General features: G+C 41.2%; 1 protein-coding gene across 2 annotated transcripts in view; it reads left to right on the forward strand.

Moving 5' to 3' along the window:
• The window catches only part of focad (focadhesin), a 192733-nt gene that overhangs the window by 69248 nt on the left and 99041 nt on the right, over window positions 1-24444 (forward strand). For both annotated transcript variants that reach the window (XM_060841002.1, XM_060841010.1), the window contains 6 exons: window positions 872-1006; window positions 6873-6923; window positions 7563-7646; window positions 13788-13935; window positions 17881-18069; window positions 23562-23683. In XM_060841002.1, the coding sequence (XP_060696985.1) occupies window positions 872-1006; window positions 6873-6923; window positions 7563-7646; window positions 13788-13935; window positions 17881-18069; window positions 23562-23683 (729 nt within the window). The remainder of the gene's footprint in view (window positions 1-871; window positions 1007-6872; window positions 6924-7562; window positions 7647-13787; window positions 13936-17880; window positions 18070-23561; window positions 23684-24444) is intronic.

The raw sequence follows: 24444 nt of genomic DNA on the forward strand, positions 1-24444 counted from the left end.
TTTCTCTAAAACCTACCAACACCCTTTTAACTAAAAGAACTTTGTAAGATCTCCAAAAAAAAACTGTTGGTGCCAAAAACAACATGGGGCATCATGGTACCTCAGTGGTTAGCATTGCTGCATCACAACACCAGGGTCCCAGGTTCAATTCCACCCTTGCATGACTGTCTGTCTTGCACATTCTCTCCGTGTCTACGTGGGTTTCCTCCCACAGTCCAAAGATATGCAGGTTAAGTGGATTTGCCATGCTAAATTGCTAAATTGTGTCCAGGGATGTGTAGATTAAGTGGATTAGTTATGGGGATAGGGAAGAGGGGTGGGTATGGTGGGATGCTGTCCACTCTGGACTTGATGGGCTGAATAGCCTGCTTCCACACTGTAGGGATTGTATGAGCAAATGAAAGCTCTAAATAACATAGACAACTGATGCACAAAGGTCTGTTACGTACAGGGAATGAATGTTGAAGTGGGCAGTATCATCAAGCTTAGTGAATCTGGTTGGAGCTGCCCCCATCTGGGCAAGTGCAGAGTATTCTATCACACACTCCTGACCTGTGCCTTGTAGATGGTGGGCAGGCTTTGGGGATCGAGGAGGCAAGTTCCTCAATGCAGACTTCCTAACAGAATTCTGACCGGGTCTTGTTTCACATTTTAGATTTACGTTCCTCAGCCAATTGTCATGTGCACATCACTGTCTTTGGAACCCCATCAATTATCCTCTGAAATTTCGAGAGGGAAATGCTTTCTCTAAAATAATTTTTAAAAAAAAAACTTTGGGGAATGTGAAGTGTTTAGAAATGAGCAGAAGTGTATTGAAGTGTGGACTGTGAATGTCTTGGTGGACCTGTGTGGTTCTTGCTCCCCTTTTTAGGTGGTGGATATTCGTTCCACATGGTGCGCTTTGTCCCCAAAGCTCAGCTCTGACACACGACCTCTGGTTGTCAAGGCCCTGACTGAACTATTTGCTCTCGTTCCTTTGCTGGCTGTGAAGTCTACCGAGTATGAGGTAAGGAGTAAGAAGAAGGCAATCCGAGGTGTAAACAGAAATGGATTAAAAGAAAGGAATGCCTCCTCAAAATAAATCGTAACTCGCGCACTTTCAAAGCAGTGAAAAGCAAATTTACCGTTGAAAGGCAAAGAATGTGCAGCAGTTTTCTGGATTGCGTAGTGTAAGCAAAAACCCAGTTTAATGTAAGGATGCTGTGCTGAGATCATTGTGGTTTCTGAATGAAAAGTTTTCCTCTCTTTTGACATATATCCATTCAAAATCATAAAGATGAGAGCCATATCAGTTTTATTGAAGATTGTTGTCAGAATTCAAGGTTTGTGCGAAGATTTGTAGCTCGGGTGCTCGTTGTTGTGGTTCTGTTCGCCGAGCTGGAAGTTTTTGTTGCAAACGTTTCGTCCCCTGGCTAGGAGACATCATCAGTGCTCTGGAGCCTCCTGCAAAGCGCTTCTTTGATGTTTCTTCCGGTATTTATAGCGGTCTGTCCTTGCCGCTTCCAGGTGTCAGTTTCAGCTGTCCGCTGTAGTGGTTGGTATATTGGGTCCAGGTCGATGTGTTTGTTGATGGAGTTTGTGGATGAATGCCATGCCTCTAGGAATTCCCTGGCTGTTCTCTGTCTGGCTTGCCCTATGATAGTCGTGTTTTCCCAGTCGAATTCATGTTGCTTGTTGTCTGAGTGTATGGCTACTAGGGATAGCTGGTCGTGTCGTTTCGTGGCTAGTTGATGTTCATGTATGCAGATTGTTAGCTGTCTTCCTGTTTGTCCTATATAGTGTTTTGTGCAGTCCTTGCATGGTATTTTGTAAACTACATTAGTTTTGCTCATGTTGGGTATTGGCTCCTTTGTTCTAGTAAGTTGTTGTCTGAGCTTGGCTGTTGGTTTGTGTGCCGTTATGAGTCCTAAGAATCGCAGTAGTCTGGCTGTCAGTTCTGTTGTCAGAATTGCTAAGATCTTCATGCTAGAACTACACTTCCACACTCTACTTTTAAACTGAATATCAGATGACGCGTTTTACCCAAGCTGATACATTTTGGGTAAAAGCTGGATGAGTTTCCAGCCAGGAACAGCAATGAACTTGCTTTGGAATGCATGTCTCATGCCGAATTCTGGAGGTGTACCTGATTGGCACGTGGGGAAGGAATTGAGGAAAAGTTTAACTCCACTTTTTTACTCCAGGTTTAATGGATGGCATAATGCCCATGACAGAGTGGTTTATAAATGGACAATGGAAACAGCAGGTCTGAGCGTGTTTTCCCGAGTTTGACGCTGTTCTTGAAGCCAACACACAATGTGATGATCCAGACTGCACATGGTACTTTGGTTTGTGGAGATTTTTCTCATGTTGTGTCACCTCTTGCAAGCTTGTCAGCTCATTTGGCACTGAAATTTTCACCCATCCACTTGTTATCTTGAGACTATGTTAGTGTCATCCTTGCATCTGTGCCACCCTCCAACAAGATAAGATCATTGTAACCTCTGCTGCCCATATCCTTCCTTACTGTAAGCCCTGTTTACTTATCACTCTTGAGTTAATTGTGTGTCAGTTGACTTCAATTATTTGCAGGCAGAGGCATTAATTTAATTTTGACTGAGCATAATGACGGGGTCAGTTAGCTCAGTTGGCTGGACAGTTGGTTCACAATGCAGTGGTCACCGGTGGTGCATGTTCGGTTTCTTAAGTGACTGAGGTCACATTGGAGGTCTTATCTTCTCACCTTTACCTGAGGCATGGTGATCCTTGGGTTAAACTCACCAGCAGTCATCTCTCTGATGAAAGAATGGCTCTGTGGTCCTGTGGGACTATGATGGCTTTACCTGCTGTTGTACACTTGTGTATGAGCGATATCAAGAGAGATTCTTCTCCCTCCTGCCGTCTGGCAGATGATACCATAGCATTTGGTCTCATGCTGCCGGACTGTGCAACAGTTTCTTGCCCCCAGCCATCAGGCTCCTTAACACAATAGGATCAGACTCTTTTCCATCTGAAATTCTTTGCATAACTTCACATTGCTGCTATTAATTATCATTCTTTGGAGAGAAGGAGGAAGAGAGGAGACCTGATCGAGGTCTCAAAATAATGAGAGGAATAGATAGAGTCAATAGCCAGAGACTTTTCCCCAGGGAAGGATTGACGGGTGTGAGAAATCATAGTTTGAAGATATTAGGAGGAAGGTAGAGGAGACGTCAGAGGTAGGTTCTTTCCGCAGAGAGTTGTGAATGCTTGGAATGCATTGCCAGCTGTGGTGGTGGAAGCAGAATCATTGGGGACATTTAAGCGACTGCTGGACATGCACATGGATAGCGGTGAGTTGAGGGGTGCGTAGGTTAAGTTACTATATTTTACATTAGGATTAAATCTTGGCACAACATCGTGGGCCAAAGGGCCTGTTCTGTGTTGTACGTTTCTATGTTCTAAGTACACAATAATTTGCGTACTTTGCACTTCTTACGCACTTTATGCTGCCCTGTGTATGATCGTGTAGTTTGTGCTGTCCCTGTAGCACCTCAGTCCTGGAGGAACACAGTCTCATTTTTTTGCCATGTCAGTTGTATATAGTAGAAATGACAAATAAAATCTACTCTCTCTGCTCTACTCTACATTAAAAACTAAACTGTGGATAGTTCTTCTGAAGAAGCGTCATGGCCATGAAATATTGACACTGCTGTCTACCCACAGATGCTGTCAGACCTGCTGAGTTCCTCTAGCAATTTCTCTTTTTGTTTCAAACGGTTAATTAAATGGTATGGTGTGGTTGGGTTGTGAACTGTATGTGTTGGAGCATTTACTGTGCAAATAAGCAAAAAGCTCAGAAAGGACTGGCTCCAATACTATCTTTCATTGTCTTTCCGAGATTGTTATGGAGATGCTGGTGTTGGACTGGGGTGTACAAAGTTAAAAAATCACACAACACCAGGTTATAGTCCAACAGGTTTAATTGGAAGCGCTAGCTTTTGGAGCGATGCTCCTTCACCATCTTATGAAGGAGCAGCACTCTGAAAGCTAGTGCTTCCAATTAAACCTATTAGACAATAACCTGGTGTTGTGTGATTTTGAACTTCCTGAGATTGAACATTATTTTCTTGCTAACCTGTGTGGCTCCTGCTCATGTAAACCCTTCACTTGAAAATTTTCATCTTTGTTTTCAAATCCCTCAAAGGTCATGCCCTTGCTATCTCTGTAACATCCTCCGGTCTCTCAACCCCGTGAGAAATCTGTGCTCATTTAATTCTAACCTCTTGAGCATTTCCAATTTGGATTGCTGTACAATAATGGTGAAGCTGTCAGCTGCCAACGCCCTGAACTCTGGAATTCCTTGTTTGAACCCTTCTATCTCATTATCAGTTTCTTTTGCATTAAGGCTGTCCTTAAAGCCGACCCCTCTGAGTTTTGGCCACCTGCTGTAACATTGCCACATATGACTCAGTGTCTATAATGTTCTTGTGAGGGGAGTCTTTGAATATTTTCTTTCAGTAAAGGCAATACATAAATTATCTTTATGTTCTAAATTTTAAAGTAGATATGAATTTTAAGCATATCAGCTGTTATTTCCGAGTCCGAATTGCTGCAGAGTGCACAGGAGATCTCCACTTACCTGTAGGTACTTGGATCAATTTCACAAGTGACTGCAGTGAAATATTGTGACCTCTCTCCATATTACTGTCAAAGATCAAATTAACTACAAATTAATCTCTTAATATGTGATTGTAGTCATTACCTAATGCATGTTTTAAGGGCATTCCGTTTTAAGAAATATTTAAATAGAGCTTTTATTACGCAAGATCTGGACTAGATTCCCCAGTTTGTTATGTTCCAGATGGGATGCCTCAAACCATTAAGCTGATGGCTGAGGGAGTCTGTGGGTTCCTTTCCTTGGTTGGTTGCAACAAGGTTAATTTAACAAGGATCCTTTTCCTCGTGGATGCCTTTTTCCCAGACCACATGGACTTGCCATTTAAAAGGAGCTAAATTAGCCAGGATTTCTCAAATTAACAAAAGGAGTGAGACGAGTAATTGCTGCATGCGAGAAGAAAGACTAACGAAAAGACACAGGCAGACATTAGAAATAGGTGATGCGTTTGAAAAGATACGTTTTAAAAAATAAACAGATCTGTGGATCAGTCTCTGAATTGTTGTGAAAAGCAAATCCTTGAACATTGCAGCTATTGCAGTCGAGGTTTCTGATAGTTGAGTAGTGTGCTTCCTGATCCTTAGTTTTGCAGACTTTTTGAGATTCTCAAGTTCGCGTTCCCTGGGTGGGTTGCGCTTCGGCGGGTCGGTGTGGACTTGTTGGGCCGACGGGCCTGTTTCCACACTGTAAGTAATCTAATCTAATCTTTTCACAGTGATTGGATTCCAGCCTTCAGAATGCAATGGCGTGCATTTGCACTCCTGTATTCGTTTTGCTGGCTGCTAGTGAGTTGACTTCTAGCACTCAGAGTGAGAGGGTTTTTAAACTTGCAATGTAGAGGAGGTACTACTTCAACCTTGACCCTCAGCATGCTGATACTTGAACCCAAGCTAGGATACGAAAGAATGTTCTGTCCCATGAGCACACACTATTTGAATTGAAGCTGGCTTTTTATCTGTCCTTGTGTATTTTTCAAGGAAAAACACAAAATGTGTATGCAATTTGGGACATCCAATTTGGGTGGCTTGCTGTCTACCATCACTCCTTTCATTATTTTGATAGTCACAAATGATCACATTCTAATCTTTTGGAAGTTTCTTTGACAACTCATTACATCCCATCGCTCCTACACAGAATTTCAGCCAACCTCGAGTTGTTTTGTCTCTGTTATAATTCTCTTTTCTGAATAAAAGTACATTTTGGAATTTACTGAATAAAACTGCCTGAAGTATTTTGGGGTTCAGAGCCATCTTTAAGGAGAGGCTAGAAAAACTTGGATTGTTTTCTGTGGAGTGGCAGAGGCTGAGGGGAGACCTGATTGGAGTCTGTAAAATTAAGAGACGCATAGAAAGAGTTGACGGTCAGAATCTTTTTCCCAGAGTTGAAATGTCTAAAAGTAGGGAGCATGGATTTAAGGTGAGAGGGAGTAAGTTCAAAGGAGATGTGAGAGGCAAGTTTTTTACTCTGAGAGTGGTACGAGTGTGGAACGTGCTGCCAGAGATGGTGGTGGAGGCAGATGCAATAGGGGTGTTTTAGGGACTTTTAGGCAAGCACATGAATATGCAAGCAATGGAGGGATATGGACCAAGGACAGGCAGAAGGGGATTAGTTTAATTTGGCTTCATGTTTGGCACAATATTGTGGGCCGATGGGTCCGTTCCTGTGCTGTACTGTTCTATGTTCACTTCAAACCTTCTCGACCCTGGGGTTCCTGCTGTCTGGGTCTGAAGATGTTGACTTTAGCTCAAGTTAGGTTCAAAGTTATGGAGCTCCCTCTGAAACCATGTACATGTTATTACTATCTGTGTGTAATGAAGGGCATTACCGACCAGCTTATATCACACAGGTATGTTCTTTGCAGTGCGGTGCTAAGATCAACTGCAAATTATAAAGGTTATGTTGCATTTTATTAACTTGGGAATAAGTATACCAATGTTGTAATATTTGCTTAGTAAAGTTTGGAAATGTAGTATTCTATTAAAGATCACCAAAAGAGTATTTAAAAGAGTAATAGATATAAATGAGTGCCTCCTATAAGTAGAAAGTTAACGGTAGTCTTAACAGATTTGTTAAGGATTGTACCGGTCTGCTTGCTTGTATCTTGAATGCTTTGTTGAAAATTTGTTTTGAATGCCCATTGTTGGTTTGTTGTAAATCTAATCACAGCCTGAGTTTTTGGATTGATCTACAATTCTAGATTACAATTATTTATGAGGGTACTTTGTTTTCCCCACAGAAATTCAGAGTGCAAGTTATAAGCATATTGTGGAGCCACACCCAGAGTAAGGTACACTTAACCCATACCCTGCTGATTGAATAAGAACTTGTTAGTTTAACAGATGGAATTTGCATATGTGTTATACAGATTTAATGCTTAGTCAGAATATTACACTGCATTAGATCCTCATTGATTCATCCATGATTAATTCAGAATTCTGCACTTGGCAACTAATATCATAGCTGTTGCACATTATGGAGTTCACTCTATGCCATTACACATTATTAGTCATCTTTTTATGTTGATCAGTTGTTCATAACACAGCATAGAGTGGTTGACAAATTCTTGATTTAGAACGTTCCAGAAGAAAATTAAAAACCTTCTGATCCAGAATGATATGTTGTATTAGAATTGTAGTACAAAACCGTTGTCAAATTACTTGATTCTCAAACTGCAATGGTACAGCATAACCAGCACTTGACCGGAACAAATGGTTGAAGTGTTGCTTGCTGACGTTTGTTATGAGAAGCAATTATCTATTCAGAATTAGAATTTCTGTTACCTATTTTACAGGTTGGAATTTAAAATTGATGCAGTATGTAGGCATTTTTGATTTGATTCAAACCTATACAGCGATCGGATTTTGACAATGAACTGTTATTTTCCAAATTGTATGCAAATGGACGTTCCTGTTGTTCCTTGTTGTAGAACTCACTTATTGCCAGCTCTGCGTACAAGGCCCTTTCTGCATTCAACTCTGAGGAGTATACAGTTCTTCACCTGCCAGAACAGGTCAGGGTTTAATTTATTTGTCATATTTCTCTTCCTTCAGAGCTTTCAGATCATTTATCTTTACAAGTTACGTGCTATTAATATTTGAACTCCGTGTTGGCCAGGATTTTGTGCTCAGCAGCAAAGAACCGACACTCGCCACTGACTTCGGAGGAAACTGCCCACGACTTCCCCATTACAAAAACAGTTTCATTCTGCTAACGCCTGTAACGGATCGCTGGCTCGAATAGAGATTTTCAGTGAATTTGGAAATATATTGTTCTGACCTGATTTTTAACACGTAATTTTTTTTTCAAGAAAGGCTAACATTTAAAATTGGAGAAAACCCAAAGGTCAGACTTGAGGTAAAACCACAAAGAAAGTTAAATATTTTGGTGCTGTATTTTGTAAGACTTTGAGGACGATACAGTGATTTATCGTGATCCAACCTGAGAGAAAGAGACAGAGAAAATTTTACTGTCTCAAGAAATCAAAAGAGATGTGAAGCTTGCCGCAAAGTGAAATGAAGGCAGAAATCAGCCTTGATCTTATTGAATGCTTGAGTCAGCTTGAGGGAGGGTTTGGTCTACTCCTTAATTTAATGTTCTTAAGCAACCTATTTTTGATGCAGTTCAAGTTAACTCATGATCACATACCACAATTGTACAAAGTTGATCCCCTGAGCAATTCGATTAAATTGTCCCTAGAGGTCTTAATTCTGAAAATAACTCTGATTGTTCCCTAAACTGTATGAGGGCGATAAGCAGGTGCTATGATTTACCATATCAATGATCCAACAGATTTTCAGTTCAGCAGAAAGACAGCCTCATTATCCAACATTTGAATGTTAAAATAATGTTGCTTCTGCCCTAGTTTTTAGTTCTGGTTAAATTCTTTGGATAACATAATTGTTATTTCTGAATTTAGTGACATTGCTCTTTTACTCAGCTAACAATTGGAAGTATTTCTGGGCATGGCTGAATTAGTACAAAGTAATTTTGTATTTCTGCATCTATGCTCTCTGTACATAATTTAAACCAATCTGATTGAACAGAATTGCAGAACTTCAAACGTTGGTTGTTAGGATCGACAATGATTCTTTTGTTTTAATTGATAAATACAGTCCAAATTGCTGTATGCCAATTTCAAAACTAGATCCGAGTCCACTTTCTGTAGTCTCTCCTCTGTTTTACTGGAGGAAAGTTTCAGATAACCAACAGGCATCCATGTCAGGCAATGTAATGTCTAATTCAAAAAAGTGCACTTCCATCAAACCAGTAACCTAATCATTTTGCAATCGAAATCTTATCCCTAAATATGGAATATTTCAGTGTGTGCCATTTTCCACATATTTTCCCTCAATACATATGTTTCTAATTCTGCCATTTTGCTTCATTGTTGATTAATATGAAATATAAAGACTTTGTGCAGGTTAGGCCTATTCTAAGTGATATTCCATGCATCATGATAAATCTCTAGCAAATTTGACGCTCTAAAATATCAATCTGTTCATTTCCAAGTATGTGGCTATTTCCAAATATCTCCCCTGATTCAGTTGCATTTGGATCATGATGAGCAATCAACTGTTTGGTTTTATTTGTAAATTGAGTCCCTTCTGTATTAAGGTAAAGTTATCTTAATTGTAATTCTTCATTGTAATGTAACCCACGAATGTAACATTTGTACATTTGAAAATGTGTGGATTGTGAGGCAGGCAATGGCCTAGACGTATTATCAGTGGGCTGTTGATGCAGAGACCCAGGTAAGACTCTGGAGATCTGGGTTCAAATCCCGCCACGGCAGGTGGTGGAATTTGAATTCAATAAAAATTTGGAGTTAGGAGTCTAATGATGACCACAAAACCATTGGCGATTGCTGGGGATGGTTCACTAATGTCCTTGAGGGAAGGAAACTACCATCCTTACCTGGTGTGGCCAACATGTGATTTCAGACCCACAGCGATGTGTTTGACTGTTAATGTCCTTCTGGGCAATTAATGCTGACCTAGCCGGTGATACCCTCATCCTGTGAATGAATCAAAAAAACATTGAATTTCTTTCTTTGTAAACTTTAAAAAAAAATGCATCTTCAGAATCCTGGGACACAAACTAGAAATAGCGAATTCAATTCTTAAGCCTGTTTTGTTTGTTGTTTAATTGGATCTTAGCTATCCTGCCTGCGTGTTTGAGTCTGTAATTCTTAATACCCATGCAAATACAAATAGTGATGGAAGTAGTGTTACCATCTAACTAGTCAAGCAGTTGAAATTGCCAGTTGTCGGTTCAGTTTTAACCGACTGGCTCAGTGGTTAGCACTACTGCCTCACAGCAGCAGTAACCTGGATTCAATTCCCACCTTGGGTCTGTGTGGAGTTTGCACATTCTCCCTGTGTTTGCTCCCAGTGCTCCGGTTTCCTCCCACAATCCAAAGGTGTGCAGGTCAGGTGAATTGGCCATGATAAATTGCCCATAGTATTAGATTAGATTCGATTAGATTACTTACAGTGTGGAAACAGGCCCTTCGGCCCAACAAGACCACACCGACCCACCAAAGCGCAACCCACCATACCCCTACCTTTACTCCTTCTCCTAACTCTACGGGCAATTTAGCATGGCCAATTCACCTAACCTGCACATTTTTTGACTGTGGGAGGAAACCGGAGCACCCGGAGGAAACCCACGCCAACACGGGGAGAATGTGCAAACTCCACACAGTCAGTCGCCTGAGTCGGGAATTGAATCCGGGTCTCTGGCGCTGTGAGGCAGCAGTGCTAACCACTGTGCCACCGTGCCGTCCACAAAGCATACATCCTTCACGTATGAACACATAACATGTAGACCCCAGTGACACACCTGGTCAAGGTGGGGATTGAACCCATGACCTTAGTGTTGGTAACAGCACAGTCTAACTATCTGAGCTAAATCTAACATCTTAACAAGTTGCGTCATTGGAGTGGATCAGCAGAAATGGCAGTGGTGGTGTTAGGTGCATTAGTCAGGGTAAATATATGGGGTTGGGGTCTGGGTGGGTTACTCTTTGGAGGATTGATATGGACTTGATGGGCCAAAGGGTCTGTTTCCACACTGTAGGGAATCTAATCTAACTAGCAGGAGAGCTTTGTATCTTTTAAGCTATTTTATAATATTCACAAATTGCTTCTGGATGTTTTACTTTAAATAGAGATGTACTACCCCAGAAGGTTCAGGTTGTATTTAATCTGTTTCACTGCTTGACATCATGCATCTTTGTTGTACTCTCACATCTGCGTCATGAAGTTGTGGGTGGAAACCGCACTTAAGAGACTTGAGTACTGAAATCAAAGCTGACATCTCAGTGCAATCCTGAGGGAGCACTGCCAATGATGCTGCTGTAGGGACGAGGTGTTAAACTGTTTGCCCTTTCACCATGACGTAAAAGATCGTGTGGCACTCAGCGAACCGGGGAATTTCTCCCGAGAGTCTCGGCTAATAATTATGCCTCAATCAACTTTACAAAAACAGACTATCTGGTAATTGTCACATGATTGGTTTGTTGGAGCTTGCTTTTGTGCATACTGAGTGCCACGTTTCTCATATTACAACAGCCACGACACTTCAGATGAACTTAATTGCTTGTCAAGTGCTTTAAGATGTCCTGTGGTTCTTAAAGGTGCCGTATAAATAACACTGGAACTCTACAACTCTGCCGAGCAGTTGCTCAGAATACCAATATGTTTTGTCGCCTTATAAATATTAAAGCTGAGGAAACCTCAGTAACGAGGAGATCAAATCCATAGCCCTTTTGAAGTCATACGTAAACAAGACTTTTGTCCTTTTGGCAACTGTTTGTAAAACAGATAATGTCCATGCTCCATTACAATAGTTTGTTAATTAATGAATGTTGGGAGATAATGGATTGGCTTCTGACACCTTGACAAAATTATTGTAATTCTTAAAAGCAGCGGCGGAAGAACTTAGTGGGTGGCACGGTGGCACAGTGGTTAGCACTGCTGCCTCACAGCGCCAGAGACCCGGGTTCAATTCCCACCTCAGGCAACTGACTGTGTGGAGTTTGCACATTCTTCCCATGTCGGCGTGGGTTTCCTCCGGGTGATCCGGTTTCCTCCCACAGACACAAAAATGTGCGGGTTAGGTGAATTGGCCATGCGAAATTGCCCGTAGTGTTAGGTGAAGGGGCAAATGTCGGGGAATGGGTCTGGGTGGATTGTGCTTCGGCGGGTCAATGTGGACTTGTTGGGTCGAAGGGCCTGTTTCCACACTGTAAATAATCTAATCTAAACTTGTTTCTGTACCATGTAGTTGAGAAGCAGGTTCTTTCAGAAGTAATCATTTTATTCAAGGGATGCAGACGATGGACTTCCATGTAAACTTTCAGACTCATTAGTCAGAGAAACCGTCTGGGAAAGGAACAAATAGGTAAAGACATCTCAGCGGGAGGCAATTGTATTTTTTAATTTACTTGTGGAACTTGGGTGTCACTGGCTGTATGATCATTTATTGCTTATCCCTGGTGTTAATTGTATGGGTGATATTGTAAATAATCAACAATAAATGATTATTAGCTTGTGGTGCAATCAGACTTTGCTGATCTCCTTATAGTCTAAATTGTTTCATGTGCATAAATACCAAAGGTAGCCTGAAAAAAAGGGACTGTTCTCAAAACAATACTTTGAATCTATCAGCATATGAAAATCAGAATATTTGTCTTGTGGGCTCATCATGTTTTAACTCCTAGATTGTTAGCGTTACTGAGCTAATTAATCCAAAACATACATGACAAGGTAGAATAAAATGCAGCTTTGTCTTGGTTATAGGAGACGTGTGAATGAGAGAGGCACCCAACATGAAACTGTATTAACCAAACTTCGAGGTGTTTTTCAGCCACCGTGTATGTAGCTCACTGTTCCCTGGAGGTTGTCAGGCATATACTGATTAAGAGGGTTGGAAGGACCTGTGTATCTTGATTTGGGTTAAGCTACAGGGGTACAGTGAAAAGTGTGTAATGTCACCACACGTGGTGCCATCTTGAGTATGAAGGTACTCAGGAACAAAACTTAGCTACAAAGAAGAGCGCAGAGAAACAAAGTTAAAAGGAAGATATTACCGTTGTTCTTAGTAGAAAACTAAAGAAATAAAATTAAAACATAACTGCGCAGTCCTCCATGGTATTAAATAGAAAAATAGAGAAATACAGGTAAAAGGTGAACTGGCTTTTCATACTTGCACTTCCAGCAAGTCCTCAGTCTCCTCCACTTTGGCCTGCTCTCTGCGAACTTTTGGGCTTCCTGTTCTCTATGGTACAGATACCCAGTACAGATGTTGAGTGGAGAAGAATTCAGAACAATGAACTTCATTATCAGAAAGCAATGATGTAGTGCACGTGCAGACTGAAATAATGGTTTCTTTCACCTCCTTCAGGATGCAACTCTACGGTACCCTTAAAGGCATTTGAGCACTGGGCTGAGGTGTGACCGGAAGCTTTGGGGTTCTCGTTGCTGTGAAACAGAGTGCTTCATGGATCAGAGTAAACCCTTCTTTCAGGGCTTCTGAGTCCTAGCAGCTCTCTCTATTTGGCGTTCTCACCATCTACCTGGATTTTGATCTTTTCATCTAATGCATCTGAGCAAACCAGCTGTAAAATTCACATGAGCTATCACTAGGAGGACTCATTTTGGGATAGATTCTTCCCCCATTAACAGTGTAGCGATTTGAACTCCAATGTTAGCTGGAAGTGTCCAGAACAAAAAAATCAGGCTTTTGCAGGTCTAGGAGTGATTTACACCTTGCTCAGATTTGTAGCCGAATTGAAGCCAGGATTTGTAAGGTCACACATCAATTTCAGAGAACCACAGAACCATACGTTATGGAAGCAGGCCATTCGGCCAATCGAGTCTGGTCTGATCCTCCAAAGACCATCCCACCCAGACTCCTGGGCTCTTCAAATCTCATCTTTGTACTAGGTTTTTGTAAATTCAACTCTCCATTTTTTTTCTGGGTCAATGGGGGCTAATGGTAGTTGAAGATGAATGTGAATAATTATGTGGCCATTTTTGGCCAAGCTGCAGTGTCGAAATCTGCTGATTTATATTTGTACATAACCCAAATGATGGGTGGAGAATCAGTAAAAAGCTGGTGATGAATTAATGCTGGATTATCTGTCTAGGTAAGGCCAGAAAGAAAGCCTGATTATGACAATGATGAGATGGATATGAATGTGGATGAAGAAGAAGAGCAAAAGGAAGAAGATCTTTCAGTCCCTGGAGCATCGTACATGAAGCTGCTTTTAATGACACCTCTGCCTGTGCTTTCTGGTATGTTCTAACACTTTAATTATCTTATCTCAACATTAAGCCATAACATTGACATGTCGTTGAAAAACAATATTTTTGAAAAACCAGTTAGCTTCAGATGTCTCAATTTATTATTGATCGTGCTTCACAAAATGCGACCAAACGATTGTGAGCTCTCTGTGCCACAGTCTGCAGTAGGATTGTTGAATTTTCTCAGAGACATTGATAAGTGTGTAGCATAATAGCTCAGTGGTTAGTACTGCTGCCTCGTGGTGACAGGGACCCGGGTTCAGTTCCAGCCTCGAGCGACGTGTGTGGGGTTTTCACGTTCTCCCCGTGTCTGCGTGGGTGTCCTCTGGGTGTTCCGGTTCCTCCCACAGCCCAAAGATGTGGATTGCCACATTCCTGATGAAGGGTTTATGCACAAAACGTCGATTCGCCTGCTTCTCAGATGCTGCCTGACCTGCTGTGCTTTTCCAGCGCCACACTTTTCAACTGAAGTGCCCATAGTGCCTAGGGATGTGCAGGCTAGGTGGGTTAGCCATGGGAAATGCAGGGTTAAAAGCCGTAGGGCTGGGGTTGAATCTGGGTTGAGTACTCTTTGGAAGGGTCAAATGGATGGGCTGAATGGCCTGTTTCCACATTGTAGGGATTCTATGATTCTATTCTATGAACAATGGTTAGAAAAATTAATTGTGAAATGTTTTCGAAAGACAGCAATTGTATGGACAAGTGGATGCCCTTGAAGAGGACTGAGCTTTGAAAGAGAACCTGCAAGTCGGTAACCTGGATATCAATGTCCCACTGCCCTTTACGAAACTGCCTGCCACATTACCACCAGTCCAAGCTCTGTTGACCACAAGGGCTCAGGGATGGGAAAAATAATGTGATGTCATGTCATTTCATTATTAATTAAAGTAGGAAATACGGGTTGGAGCAGTACTGGGGAACATCCAGGTCAATAGTGTATCCTCAAATCTAATAGAAGTTCTATATCAGTCTAACCGATGTCCTGCAATCTCCCCTTTGACCTTCCTACTATGGTTTAGCTGCACCTGATCAATTGTCCTGATGTCCCATGTCTTTCATCAAACGCTAAGGATGTGTTACAGAAGCAGGAAATGTTGGAAGTCCTCATCAGCTCAGGTAGTATCGCTGAAGAGAGAGGCAGAGTTGGTAGCTCAAATTGACGATTTTTGGACTGGAATAGAAAGCTCGCGGTTTAACCACTTCTAAGCAATAACAGAACCAGGGAATAATGGGGTTTTGGAAGAAGGAAGAGACGTGATCGATACTTTGAAGGAGAAGTCAAAGTGATTAAGGGGCAAAAGAGGTGATAATGGAAGGCAAAATGGGGTGGTAATCAGACCAGTGAAGAAACAAAAGGTGAGCCCATATAAATTCTTAGATGCATTGCTGCATTTCTTCATCTGTCCTTTCAGTGTTGTCTCCATGAAAATGTTGTGAACCGAAAGCTAAGATGACATCGGAACAGATATTTGTCTATGCACTGTGGTATTCCTGTTCTAATTTCACCCAGGTTAATATATCAGCATTAGGTTGGAAACACCAGGCATACAAAGCAATGGACAACACTTGCCTAGTCTGGTTAATCAAAACAAACTGTACAGTGATTTCAAGAGAAGAGTTTTTGCTCTGAAGTTTAATAGACTAGTTTATTTTGGGATTATGTTTGGCATGGACTCATTGGACCAAACAGTCTATTTCCATGCTGTCTGACTCTGATTATTCACTAAATTGACTCCAAATTGGAAAGATGGTCTTGTCAATTGTTTCCATCATTAATTGTAAGTTAAACGACCTTATTTAAAGGCAAGTCAGCATTTACCTTAATTTGTAATGAGAGATGCTGATATTAAGAACAAGTTAAGACACAGATGCACCCAGTGGTGTATATTTTGTTCCATTTCTTGCCTTTTGATCCTATAAACACCATTGTGAATTACAGTTTCTGGTCACCACAGTGTTACTGGTATCCAGAATGAGATGGTCATCATGAGGAGTGGGGTAGGATGGTGGACGCACTCAACTGCATCTTCTGCTCATGGCAAGAGATTGGATCCCAAATGTTCTTTGTTAATTTGAAATACCCTAGCTCAGGAAGACTTTCACTGTGCTGAAACAAGTTTTGTCACTTGCCACACCGCTAAACAGATTACATTTATATAGAGCCTTTAGTAAAGAAAAATGTCCCAAAGCTCTCAGTATCTTCCTGTAGATTAGCCAATCCTGGCAATACAATTGCGTTGGTGTCTTTGGGGACTGAATTTGCAAGTTTGCATTGGGAGTTTGCTATTGCTGGAACAACAAATTCTCTGGGCACTAACAGTGAAACTTTTGGTAAGCTGCTGGTCAATAAATCTAGAAATAAAAGATAGCATTCCAGACAATCTAAATGTTGGATAGTCATGGCTCAAAGTGCTTCCTAAAATGATTATTTTCAAGAACAGTACCAGAAGGTATGAAAGGGATGCAAATCTTTCCTCAGTCTCCATTAGTCTTCACATCAAGACAAGTGGATGTATATCTCGAGGTCTCCAATGTAAAGGAGTTGAAGTCATGCCTCAGCTATACAGAACCCTGGTTATACCAAACGGCAAATTCCATGTTCAGTTTGGGGAATGATGTCTTGATTATGACAAAAGGACAGTGCAGGTTGCCCAGAAAGGTATCAGGACTCCAATGATTAAATTCTGGGGAGATGTTAGACAAATCTTGGTTAAGATCAAAGATTTTAAGATTTGAAGAGGAACCAAGAGCATCAGTCCCGAGAAGCTATTTCAGCTGGCTGAGGCATCCAGGCTCAAATAGCACAATCTCAAAGTGAGAGTCGGCGCTTACAGGAGTGAAACTTAGAAATACTTCTACACACAGAGTGAAAGAAGTTTGTAATTCTCTTCTACAAGAGGCAGTTAGTGCTGGGTTAATTATCAGATTTAAGTCTGAAAGCAATTCGTGCTACCTAATGTTATTAAGAGATATTGTCAAAGTGGGTAAATAGAATTGGTCACAGTTCAACCCCAGCCTCACTCAATGGCAGAACACTGAGCTCCATGACTTGCTTCTCCAATGGGCATTAGTAGATTTGCTTACCTGGTGGGATTAGAGCTCGCCTCATTTACTGAATGTACGGTGATGCTGTGAGAGACCCAAGTCTGTGCATCATCTGTGAAACTTGTAGACGATCATCAGTTAGTGAAGATTGACCTATTGCTCAAAGCTTTTATTTGGGATCCTCCTCTTCCTAAAGCCCTATTTGATTTCAGGATATGCATTTTAGTCTTATTTTTAAATCCTGTTAAAAAGCAACACAATTCCTTTTTCTGTTGCTGAATGCACATTCTGATAGTTATAAAAATGCTAATTATTATTGCAAGTAAAGTTTGCAAAAAATCAATAGTTTGGCTGATTTGTAACAATGAATCTGCCACTTTTTTGTCAAATATTTGGCTTATTCACTTTTCTAGACTTAACAATCAGACAGTGATTCCTTGCATTGTAACATTTTTCAGATTTTGAGTATTGTAAACTCGATTTCAAAGATTATGTAGATCACAGTCATTAGATTTGAAATTATTTGTAAATCTATATCCTAGTTGGCTTTAGCTTTGAACAGAATTTGTGACTAAAACTTTTTGTGGCTGCTCCAGAAAATGGAAAGTGTACTAATGGTGTTCCATTTTTAATGAGATGTTTGTCCTGAGGCCAGTGTTGGCAACATAGTAATTAATCACCGAGGAGGAAAGAGTTAAAGACATTTGTCTCAGCATCTGACATGGCTTACTGATAACTTCCTGCCAGAAGTTTAGGCAGAGGTGAACTCAAAGTCAAGATAACACATGGGAGTGATTGTCTTGACTATACTATTTAAATTTGAACTTGCAGTTACTAATTTTGTCCACTGTGACAGCCATAAGTAGTAGTTCTTTGACCTTTTCCTTGCAGCTTTTGAAGAGTTTTTGACATCTCTCGTGACCCAAGAATTAGCGGTGATGCCCCGTGGGGTCTACTACTCGGCACTCCGTGGGGGAACTGTACGCTCTGACCAAGGCAAGACTGTGGCAGGGATTCCTAACTTCATGCTGAAGACGTATGAAAAGAACAAGCAACCGGGACTAAAATCTGGCCTGGCAGGTGAATTAATGATCAACCTTTCGGACAGAGCATTTTAGGTAGCACTGTCAGCTTCATCTGTATTCCAAGAAGTTTTACAATTCAAACTAGTTTAACCATTGCAATGCCTATTTCACATCTATCCAGGTAATTTTTTAATACAATTTGATTTTAAGCTTTATTGTCACGTAATAAATCAAGTAAAATTCCCCTGTCAGAGGTTGTAAATATCTCGAGTAAAGATAATAGAGTAAAAACTGCAGCCAATAATAGAAAATTACGGAATCCGTGCAGATAAAGTGGAAGTATAGTGGAGAGGGGAAGCATTTACTTCAGACCCTTGGGATTTGTATGACTTCATGGGATTTATTCTCTTGTATTTCATTTTGAGAGAATGGTAAAATTCTTAATGTGTACTGCAGCCTTGTATAAATTAAAAGTTTTTTTTGAGGAATGCCACAAACCACATCGATTTCAAATGTCTTTGTAAGATGCAGGTGGCAATATTACTATGAAGATGATTATATTCCTCTGTGGTTTTAATAGTTCCATATTGATTATTTAATATTTCACCACATTACATAAAAAGAGAAATGTTTTTATGCAACCTTCAGAAAAGTGATCTTCCACTCTTGTTTTTAAGGATGTAACTATTTGGAAACAATAGTTAAGAAATTTATGACTTTTACTTTGGGGCAATGTTATTATATTTTGCATAAATAAGACTGTGCTTTGCACAATAGACTTGAAATGTGTGTATTGTACTTTAGAGCTTTACTAGTGATCAATTTGTATGTTACTTGACCAATTCATTCTACATTGTTCATCGAGGACCACTCAGCCCATCGAGTCTGTTCTGAAATTCAATGAGATCATTGGGGATCTAATAGCCTTCAACTCCATGGGTGGCATGGTGGCTCAGTGGTTAGCACTGCTGCCTCAGAGCGCCAGGGACCCGGGTTTTATTCCAGCCTCGGGCAACTGTCTGTGTGGAGTTTGCACATTCTGCCCTTCCACAATCCAAAGATGTGCAGGTCAGGTGAATTGGCCATGCTAGATTGTCCATAGAGTTAGGTGCATTAGTCAGAGGGAAATGGGTCTGGCTGGGTTACTCTTCGGGGGGGGGGGTTGGTGTGGACTTGTTGGGTCGAAGGGCCTGTTTCCACACTGTAGGGAATCCAATCCACTTTCCTGACTTCTTCTCTTCAGCCTTTATTACCTTACTGATGAAAAACATCTGTCTATCTCAGCCTTGAGTATACTTAATGACCCAGCCTTGGTAACCCACAACAATAAACAATTCCACAACTCTCTGCCAGAAGAAATTCCCCCTCATCTCTGTCTTAATTGGATGATTCTTTGTTCTGAGATGGTATTTTCTGATCCTAGACTCTCCTGCAAATGGAAGCAAGCTCTCAACCACTTATCACACCCTTGAAAAATCTTAAATGTTTTAATAAGAGTTCCTCTTGTTAAGTAAGAGCAAAAGACTACGGACACTGGAAATCAGAGAATTCTGGAGAAACTCAGCAGGTCTCTGGAGAGAGAAACAGAACTGATGTCTCGAGTAAAGTCTGACTTCTTCAGAGGGTATAGTTAATAATGTTGACATTTGTACAAAATTAGAAGATAATAGCAAATTTCCAGGACGGATATGTAAATAACAAGTGAGTTTCATTATAAATAGAAAGAGATGTTGCACTCTTGGAATTAGAATAAGGAGCCTGCATAATGCCTTGACAAGTGAGCATCTCTGTAAGTTAACAATACACATCTCGATGTGCGTAAGTCATAAAAAGTAGGGAGTCGAAAAGTTTGGTGCTGGAAAAGGGCAGCAGGTCAGGCAGCATCCGAGGAGGCCAAGAATCGACGTTATGGGCATAAGCTCTTCATTAGGAACGTGGAGGGGGTAAGGGGAGGGTGGGGGTGGGGCTGGCTGGGAAGGCGATAGGTAGATGCAGGTGGGAGGTGATGGTGATAGAGAAAGAAGGGTGGAAAGGATAGGTGGGAAGGAAGATGCAAAGGTTGGACAGTTCAAGAGGTCGGTGCCGAGTTGGATGGTTGGATCTGGGATGAGATGTGGGGGAGGGGTGGGAGATGAGTAAACTGATGAAACCCACATTGATTCTATATGGTTGGAGGGTTCCAAGGCAGAGGGTGAAGCATTCTTCCTCAAGGCATCGGGTGGTTAGGATTTGCCAATGGAGGAGAACCCAAGACTTGCATATCCTTGGTGGAGTGGGAAGGGGAGTTGAAGTGGTTGGCCATCGGACAGGTTGTTTGGTGTGTGTTTCCCAGAAAAATAGTGATGTAGGTTAACAAAGCTATAAACTGTGCAAGTAAAGTTTAATTACAAAGGAAATAAATTGTTAATTTGGTTATTTTAAACTTTATGGAACCTTGGTTAGAGCGCAGTAGAACAGTGCATCATTCCGACCTGCATTTGTGTAAAAATGTTGGAGTAAATGCATTCAGAAATTACAAGGGTGGCACCAGACCTGGGTGAGTATGTCTGCCAGAAAAGACTCAACAGGTTCGGGGTTGTTCCTCTATGGAATTGAGAGGGTGCTATAAAAACATTTGTTAAGTAGGCAAATTAAAGGTGGGAGTGCGTGGGAGCTCAAAATTTGGGGCCCTAAAACAAGATAGCCACTTAGTAGCTCAGTTAGAAATTCAAGAGAATGTTGAGCAAATGGAATTCGCTCCCATGTGGAGAGTTGAGTCAATGGGATTGGTGATTTAAAGCAAAGTACATGACTGGAAAAGGAATAATGTGTGGATCATTAACACTGACATTAACATGCTTGGGCTGATTTTTAATTGCATAAAGAATTATTGTTGTAATTGTTGCTAGTTATTAAAGGGTCATCCCAAAATATTTTGTTCGAAGTGATTTCCCTGGCTTTGCCACCAAGGTCTCACCTGTGGAATAGCAGCTCAGAGTTGGAAAAGGCATGAGTGGATATCAGGATGAGTTAATCAAAGTGAGCATTGACAGTCTGTCTCTGAGTCACCAGAAGCCTGTGGCTGCTTTTCATTTCAGGCTGTGTTGGGATGATGTAGTGTTGACTCAGCGCACGCATCTGATTCATAGAGTACGGTGCAAGCATCACTTTTCATTTGCCTGTTAAATACAACGTGCTTTAAATGCCTCAGGGAATATTTCTGGAAATCTGGGATTTTCAGGGTTTTAATCATCCATTCTCCCCTGCATGCAAATACATGGGAGTGACTTTAATTTTGTCTGAATTGATTCAGGCTTGATGGCTTTTACTATAACCACAAAATCTCAGGAGATTTATGTTAAAATCAAATCTTGCTGGCCTGCCTGCTATCTTTAAATCCAGAGAAAGTATTGCTTGTCCCCTAGTTTTCCAGCAAGGTATGTGCTGTACAGTTGAATACCTGGAGACTACTGAAAGATCTCCATAGGATCATTTGGACCTGCTTGTGACACAGTGGTAGTGTCCCTAGCCCTGGACCAAGAGGCCCAGGTTCAAGTCCCACCTGCTCCAGAGGTGCATAATAACATCACTGAGCAGGTGGATCAGAAAAGTAGATGAAACAGCAAAACATTTTTACAGCATGGAATCAGGCCCTTTAGCCCAACCCGTCCATACTGACCAGTTTTCCTAAATTGAACTATGCCCATTTGCCACTGTTTGGCAGCAATCCCTCTTAAACATTTCCTGTTCACGTACCTGTCCGAAAATCCTTTAATGTTGTAATTGTATCTGCTTCTCCCACTTCACCTGGCAACTCATTCGCACAGCACTGTCTGTGTGAAAAAGTTGCCCCTCAGGCCCCTTTCAAATCTTTCCCCTGTCACTTCAAGTCTGTGCCGTCTGGTTTTAGACTCCCTTACTCTGTGGAAAAGACCTTTGCAATTCACCTTATTTATACCCCTCATGATTATATAAACCTCTATAAAGTCACCCCTCAACCTCCTAAGCTTCAGTGGAAAAAAAGGTCCCAGCCTTTTACTCAGGATAGTAAGGGCATGGAACACCCTGCCTGCAACGTAGTAGACTCACCAACCTTAGGGGCATTTAAATGGTCATAGGATGAACATTTGGATGATAATGGAATGGTGTAGATTAGATGGGCTTCAGATTGGTTCCACAGGTCGGTACAACATCGAGGGCCGAAGGACCTGTACTGCGCTGTAATGTTCTATGTTCCCTTATGACTCACACCTTCAGTCTTGATCACATTCTTAATTCTCCATTTTTAGGAGTTAAACATAGGTTAACATGGGTAACTGTGGGGCCATTGTGAAGTTGTAATCAGTCATGAATTGGTTATGTCTGAAAGACCAGGATAGCTAGTGCTTGACTGAGTCAGTGGTTTGGCTTTTGCAGGCAGCAATAAAGAAACATCACTCACCTTTTATTACAGTTTGAATCACTTAGACTGTTTGTGGGCTTAGGGCAGTATTAGATACAGTTTGATGCAGTCGACAACAAGTCTGATCAAATAGGTCAGGCAACAGTGTGCCTCGTTAACCAGTCACGTTGAGGAGCTTTGAGTCTGAATTAGGAAGTTGGGATACTTCATACTGTGTACAGAAAGTGAGATAATTGGACTGAAACTAAGGATGAAGCAGAGGTAAAAGAGCTGGAAAGGAAAATGTGTTTGTTTGAAATAAAAATCTTGTTTTCATATCCAAATGTCATTAAAATTCAAAGGAATGTAACCAGCAGCAATGAAACTTGAATTGCTGAACAAGTTGTTTAGCTGTGATTAACACTTGACATGCAGTTAAGACCTCACTTAGGATTGAATGGACAAACTCTTTTCAGGATTCTTGGGGTGATGTCCCTCCCTCCAAAATCCAACAGACCTGGCTTCAACTCCCACTTGCTCCATAACAACTCTGAACAGATTGATTAGGAAATATCTCATCTTTTTTGATGTGTTAAATGATTAACAAGCATATTCAACATATATTTTAAGTGCTTTTTGTTTGGTGAGATATTGCCTGTGAAACTTGTGGAGGAGGAGGCAAACTGAGCAACAACTTCCATAAGTCTGCATGTAGATACCAAAAGATTATGCTCTTTAATATCAGTGCAAACTTCAGAGTTATTCCTACCACCAAATACAAGCTAATTCAGGATGAAAGGTTTTGTATTTGGTTTGCTGAACAAAACTGTTTCCTGTTCATTAACCAAATGCACAAAGAGCTTCTAAAAGTGCCTTGAATGCTTGATGTATCTTCCTCACATTTTGCATGAATTGGGAGACTTGTTGAACAATCCCCAGTTCCTAATTTCTTAGAGGTCGTGTTTCCATTTTTCATTCAGAAGATTGAACAAGGAAAGCAAAGCGCAAAAAAGCAGTGGCATTCTCCAAGGCTTAACCCTGGGTTCGTAGTTTATAAGATTCATGCTGAAGGTCTTACACATCAGCATTGCCAGGCTAGGATTAATGTTATGGATTTACAGTTTACATTCCACTATTGCCTTCTTAAAGCTCATCATCCCATTAAAGCCTTTCCTGCTTCCTTGCAGCTGGTTTATTACTTTGTTATGATCTACATATTCAGACGGATAAAGATGGCAAGCCTATCAATCGCTTTCTGGTGAGCCGGGGCCGGAGTTACCAGCAAATGCTTGCAGCCCTTATCCACGAGGTAATATGTTTATGAAATACATGTCAAACCGTTTTTGTGTTTGCACAGAATTGCTCCTGATTCTGTGTGTGCGCGCCTGTCTGTGTGTGTCTCTGTGTGCGCGCATTTACCACATGTAATTAGCCAAGAAAAATACAAATTTATTTTCCATTATTTCTTGCATTTCTATCATTTACAAGCTCTTGACAGTGTTGCTGCAGCTCAGACTTTCGGAGATGCGATTGACCAAAGCACACCTGGTCAGCTACATCCCCCAACAATATGTGATTGGGGAGACTCTTGGGAGTTAATATAAACTATTACATCTCCAGTGAAGCAGCTCTCTTCCAGAGGTTACAGAGCTTCACTGGATCAATGGCTTCATGAAATATAAAAGCAAATCAAGGCCCATAAAACCACTATTGGGTGTTCTTTTACTCCAGGGAATCTCTGTCTCTCTGAGGGTTAGTATGGAAACATTGTCATTGACCGCTTGGTCTTTGCTAATCCTCTGAAGGTTTGCAGGGAAAGAGACCTCACTGTTTGGTTTTCAGTTGGCTTATAGTGCTTGCCCACACTTGGTGAAAAGGCAGCTCCTCCCTACCTTAATATGTAACTCACCTCTGTCTCCCCCCAGCTCCAATCCCCCACCTCCCCCACTTCCTTCACCATTTCTTTTGCTGTCTCTGTCTGTCTCACTCTCACTCTCACTCTCACTCTCACTCTCACTCTCACTCTCACTCTCACTCTCACTCTCACTCTCACACACACACGCACGCACG

Source organism: Hemiscyllium ocellatum, chromosome 2 (genome assembly GCF_020745735.1).
Source record: "Hemiscyllium ocellatum isolate sHemOce1 chromosome 2, sHemOce1.pat.X.cur, whole genome shotgun sequence".
NCBI lineage: Eukaryota > Metazoa > Chordata > Chondrichthyes > Orectolobiformes > Hemiscylliidae > Hemiscyllium > Hemiscyllium ocellatum.